We start from the raw sequence: 5091 nt of genomic DNA on the forward strand, positions 1-5091 counted from the left end.
CCAGACAAATACAAATCGAGGAACGTGCTCCACAATAGCTGGCCGGTGGTCTGTGTCAAGGGCATGAAGAGCTGTTCCCACCTGGACACAAAAGGTGAGACAAAGGTCATTACAGGGGTGACCTGGGAATTTGAGGTCTCTGGGTCAAGGCTATAAGGGGGTTCTTTGTACAGTTCTTGTACCTTTAACTTTGAAATCACTTCCAAACACTTTGGATCTTTTAATTCACCGTGGGCATATTTAAGGCTCCCTAGCTGCTGATTACTGTAAACACATCCTTGATGCAGTCAAATCACGGGCCTGCTCATTAGTCCCCTGCTCACGCAAGTGGGCCCTGAAGGTGCACATTTCTGTCTCAGTCAAAAGTACCCACCAGAGGGCATCATTTACCTAGGTTATCCACAATATTCTAATTCCATACCTTGAGGAATTTTCAACTCTTATGGCCTGGCCGGGATCTGTGTGTCCCGAGCATGTGGTTGCCTTGGAGAGGTGGCACGTCCTTGGACTCATCCATCCTCTTCCTCAATTTCCATGGGACTTTCAGGAAAGTTTAGGTTGGGATTGAGGCTATGGGTCTCAGGCGGGGCAAGTCCCGGCTCTTGGACGTTATGACCTCCTGACTTCAGGGCCATATTTTTCCCTGTAAGTGGCTCTTCTGGGCATCACTGCCCCTAGAGGCTTTGTCCTAGCCCTTAGTGTGAAACAAAAATAATATCTATTAAGAGGCTTATAACCTATGTAAAAGTAAAGTACATAACAAATAACCCATGAGTCAGGTAATAATTGTGGGGAAACCCCTATATTAGAAAAGAAGAAAGGTTTCAAATCAATGACCTCAGCTTCTACCTTAAGAAACTAGAAAAAGAACAGTAAATTAAACTCAAAGTAACCAGAAGAAAGGAAACAGTAAGGTCAAAGTAGAAATCAATAAACTTGAAAAAGAAAACAATAAAGAAATGAATCCAAAAGGTGGTTCTTTAACAAGACCAATAAGGTCTTCCGTGGTGGCGCAGTGGTTAAGAAGCCGCGTGCCAATGAAAGGGACACGGGTTCGAGCCCTGGTCCGGGAAGATTCCCACATGCCGCAGATGCAACTAAGCCCGTGCGCCACAACTACTGAGCCCGCGCGCCTAGAGTCCGCGCACCGAGATGGAGAAACCATCGCAATGAGAAGCCCGCGCACCCGGACGAAGAGTAGCCCCCGCTCGCCGCAACTAGAGAGAGCCCGCGCGCAGCAACAAAGACCCAACACAGCCAAAAATTAAAAAAAATTTTTTTTTTCTTAAACTGAATACAACCATATATAAAACCGAAAATATATCACGATCAAACGGAGAGTATGCCAGGGATACACTAGAAAGGCAATCACTGTAATTGATCCTGCTTTTCTTCCCGCGAAGACGGATGTTTGCCAATCATGAAGGAAGAGGGAATGTAATCGGTCTGCTATCAGCGGCTGGCAGGACCCCCAAGGGACGGTGCCATGCCGGGGCCCAAAGCTTGTCCCTGCACGACCCCCACCACCGCGCAGAGCCCGAGGTCCCCGGCTTCTGGCCGGCAACCAATCCCACAATCCCCCGGGCCTTGGCGTGGCCCCGCCTCCGCGCGCCGGTCCCGCCCCTTGCGCGGAGTCGGTAGCCTCGGATTGGTCACCGGGGCTTCCGGTACCCTGGTGAGCGGGGCCGCTGCCCACCTGTAGGCGCATCGCAAAGCTGAGCTTGCGCAGCGGAGCACGCCGACAAGCATGCGGGAGGACGAAGGGGTCGTGGGTGGGTCAGCCGGTGGCCTCGCCTCCGTAGGGTCGCCGATAGTGGAGGCCGGCCCGAAGGCGGAGGCGGCGAAGCTGCTGCCTTTCCTGGCGCTCGGGGCGCGGGCTGACCTGCAGGCGGCGGCGGCGCAGCATGTGCTGGCGCTGACCGGCTCGGGGCCCGGTCGCACGCTGCTGGCCGGCCAGGCGGCACTGCTGCGGGCTCTGGTCGAGCTGGCGGTGGCCCCTCCTCCCGCCCCGGCCCGAGACGCCGCTCGCGCGCTAGTCAATTTGGCCGCCGACCCTGGTCTACACGAGCCGCTGCTGGCGGCCGAGCCCGGACTACCTGCCCGCCTGCTGGGCTGCGCTTTGGACCCACAGTGGCCCTGGGCCGAGGAGGCGGCCGCCGTGCTGGCTAACCTCAGCCGCGAGCCGATGCCATGTACTGCGCTGATGGCGGCGCTGGCGGCCGCTGAGCCCGGGGAGTCGGGCCTGGAGCGGCTGGTGCTCGCGCTGTGCACTCCCGGCTACAACGCCCGCGCGCCCCTGCACTACTTGGGGCCGATGCTCTCCAACCTCAGCCAGCGTCCTGCGACGCGCGCTTTCCTGCTGAATCACGACAGGTGAAGCCCAGGGCGCTCGCGGGGAGGGCGTGGAAATGAGCAGGGACGTCACTGAGTGGTTTTTCCCTCCAGGTGCGTGGTCCAGCGGCTGCTGCCCCTTACCCAATACCCGGACTCCTCGGTGCGCAGGGGCGGGGTGGTGGGGACACTGCGAAACTGCTGCTTCGAGCACCGTGAGTGGTGGTGAGGAAGTTGCCGTGTCGGGGAGTGGGAGGAATAGACTGGACCCTGGGGCCCCTCTGGACTGGCCTCCATTCCTGTTTCTCCCCAGGACACCATGAGTGGTTGCTTGGGCCTGAGGTGGACATTCTCCCCTACTTGCTACTGCCCCTGGCTGGGCCTGAGGACTTCTCCGAGGAGGAGATGGAGCGTGAGTGGCTTGGGTCGAGCCTCAGGGTTGGTCTGGCAGGAGGGGAGGCCAGTGGGGGAAAGGCAGAAGGAAGTGTCCAGATCAGGGCCCCTTCTGAAACCTTCTAGCAGGGAGTTGCTGAACACAGATGGGCCTTACAATGGCAGGGTCTTGCCTAGCAGACCAGGGGCCAGCATAGGGACCCAGTGAATTCACTCCTAGGGCTGCCCGTTGACCTGCAATACCTGCCACAAGACAAGCAGCGAGATCCTGATGCCGACATCCGCAAGATGCTCATTGAGGCCATCATGCTGGTGAGCCGGCGTGCTGCTACATTAATGTCACCCCCACACACTTACATATTAGCACACTGATGTCTGGATAATCTCTGCCCTCTCCCAGCTGACGGCCACGGCACCTGGTCGGAAGCAGGTGAGGGACCAGGGAGCCTACTTGATCCTGCGCGAGCTGCACAACTGGGAGCCAGAGCCCGATGTGCGGGTGACTTGTGAGAAACTCATCCAGGTGGGTGCAGGGTTGGGGGAGTGGTGGATGTCCACAGTGTGCCAGCCAGCTGCTCACCTGCTTCCCCTGCCTGCCCTGCTGGCAGGTCCTCATTGGGGATGAGCCAGAGCATGGCATGGAAAACCTGCTGGAGGTGCAAGTACCTGAGGATATTGAGCGACAGCTGCAGCAGCAGGACCGCCAGGAGCAGAGCAGCGCGAGCGGTGCGGCAGCAGCTGGAGCTATGGCCCCAGAGATGCGCGCAGAGGGAGCTGCACCCACCTGAGGCCCGCGAAGCCTGCCGCCAGCCCTGGGCCCACCTCTGCTCGCCATCTGTCCAGGCCTCCCAGACCGGGTCTGTGTGCAGCCGCCCGCAGGCCTCTGGGTCCCCTGGCTCTGAGGGTGTGCCTTGCTGAGAAGCAGAGCTGTTCTTAAGCTCCAGGTCTTTGCTGAGGGTTGAGGGTGCCTCCCTGTGCCCTGTTGGCTCCAGCAAGAAGGCTGGTTGCTCAGAGGAGGACTGTTCAGCCAGAGCTGGCCCAACCCTGTGACTTGCTCAGGTATCTCCACGGGGCTGGCCAGCAGGGCCGGACCGAAAAACACTGCAAGCCCGAGGGGCTAGCTGGAGCTTCCCAGTCCCAACGGTGCTACGGGGGTCTGGGCATAGGGGGGCACCCAGGTGCTTGCAGTGCCCCTTGGTACCAGTCCCACCCCAGGCCCCTCCATCCTGGGGCCCTGCCTGAGACCCAGCCTCAAAGGGCTCACCTGTTGAGGTTTTCACCAGCCACAGCCTGTCGTGGGGTCTAGCCAGGGCTGCACTCCTGTGGCCTGTCCTCGGAGCACTTGCTGGGCGTTGCCTCCCCTTCATGCTCCCCACCTTTCCACTTGACCTGTGCCCAAACCTGCCCTCCGCTCTTTGCAAGCTCCTCCAGTCCTATTTCCCAGTCCTGGACTGAGCTGATGCCCTTGCTCTCCCCCGCTAGCTAGGCCCTCTCGCTGGTCAGCTTGCCTGAGCCTCAGCTCCCCAGAGCCCCTCGCCTGCCGAGCTGAGAGTGCCTGATGTGCCTGCAGCCTTGCCCTGGGCTCGTCTTTCCCCTGACCACCCTCCAAAGCTGGAGACCGTCCCCTGGCGCACCCATCAAGGCTGGCTTCTTCATGGGTGCCGGGTGCCTCCCTCCTCTGCGGTCCCCTCTCTCTTCCCTCCCTCCCCCCAGATAAGTGAAAGCTCTGGCCTGGAGGTGTGTGGACTGTTTTCCAGATGTCCCAAGGCCCGCGGCCCTCTTCCCGCGTTGAGAAGTCCACACCGTTGGCTCCACAGAATAAACGCTCTGTTTGGCCTTGCCCCCACCGTCCCGCCCGCCCTCAGTTAACCAAGTAGTGTCCAGGCACGGTCCGGATGGCAGACATGGAGCGTGGCGACAGCGGACGCCTGGAGGGGCTCACCGCGCGACTGGCCGTCTCCGTGCTCCAGAGTCCCAGCCCGGCAGGGTCGCACCTCGTCTCGGGGGAGACTCCGTGGGCTCGGGCGCCGGACCAGAGGCACTCTCAAGGGGGGTGCACTGTTGCTGGGGTCGCCGCAGGTGCAGGAGCGGCCTTGGGGGATCTGAGTCCGCGCGGGGCTCCACGTTGTCCGGGGATATTGGGAGCTCAGACTCCTCGGGCTTCTTTGCAACTGACCGGAGTGGGAGGGTCAGGTGGGGCGCTGAGGAGCTGCCCACCTGCCCACACTGGTGGGCATGCAGCACCTGGTGTGACGCCGCCGAGCACGGTGCGGAAGAGCGTATGTGCGGCGGGCAGCCTCCCGTGCTGCGCGGCCACCTGCTGCAGGCCCAGGCGCGCTCGCGGGCACAGCTGGCGCAGGCCTCGGA

The 5091-nt window shown here is 60.6% G+C and overlaps 1 protein-coding gene across 1 annotated transcript; it reads left to right on the plus strand.

Moving 5' to 3' along the window:
• Positions 1-1675: 1675 nt before the first annotated feature.
• On the plus strand, positions 1676-4565 carry HGH1 (HGH1 cochaperone). The gene is made up of 6 exons (XM_027132303.1): positions 1676-2373; positions 2446-2546; positions 2645-2743; positions 2945-3036; positions 3125-3247; positions 3333-4565. Exons 1-6 carry the CDS (start codon positions 1748-1750, stop codon positions 3510-3512), a joined length of 1221 nt encoding a protein of 406 aa, XP_026988104.1. The 5' UTR covers positions 1676-1747; the 3' UTR covers positions 3513-4565.
• Positions 4566-5091: the final 526 nt, after the last annotated feature.

The sequence above is a fragment of the Aethalodelphis obliquidens genome, unplaced genomic scaffold (genome assembly GCF_003676395.1).
Source record: "Aethalodelphis obliquidens isolate GAN/ISIS:26980383/991018 unplaced genomic scaffold, ASM367639v1 scaffold41, whole genome shotgun sequence".
Lineage (NCBI taxonomy): Eukaryota > Metazoa > Chordata > Mammalia > Artiodactyla > Delphinidae > Aethalodelphis > Aethalodelphis obliquidens.

What these genes read in the sequence shown, in the direction of transcription:
- HGH1 (XM_027132303.1), top strand. Translation starts at nt 1,748, where the DNA reads ATGCGGGAGGACGAAGGGGTCGTGGGTGGGTCAGCCGGTGGCCTCGCC. An exon ending in CTCCGAGGAGGAGATGGAGC is followed by an intron (nt 2,744 to 2,944) that starts GTGAGTGGCTTG and finishes ATTCACTCCTAG; the next exon opens with GGCTGCCCGTTGACCTGCAA. An exon ending in TCATTGAGGCCATCATGCTG is followed by an intron (nt 3,037 to 3,124) that starts GTGAGCCGGCGT and finishes GCCCTCTCCCAG; the next exon opens with CTGACGGCCACGGCACCTGG.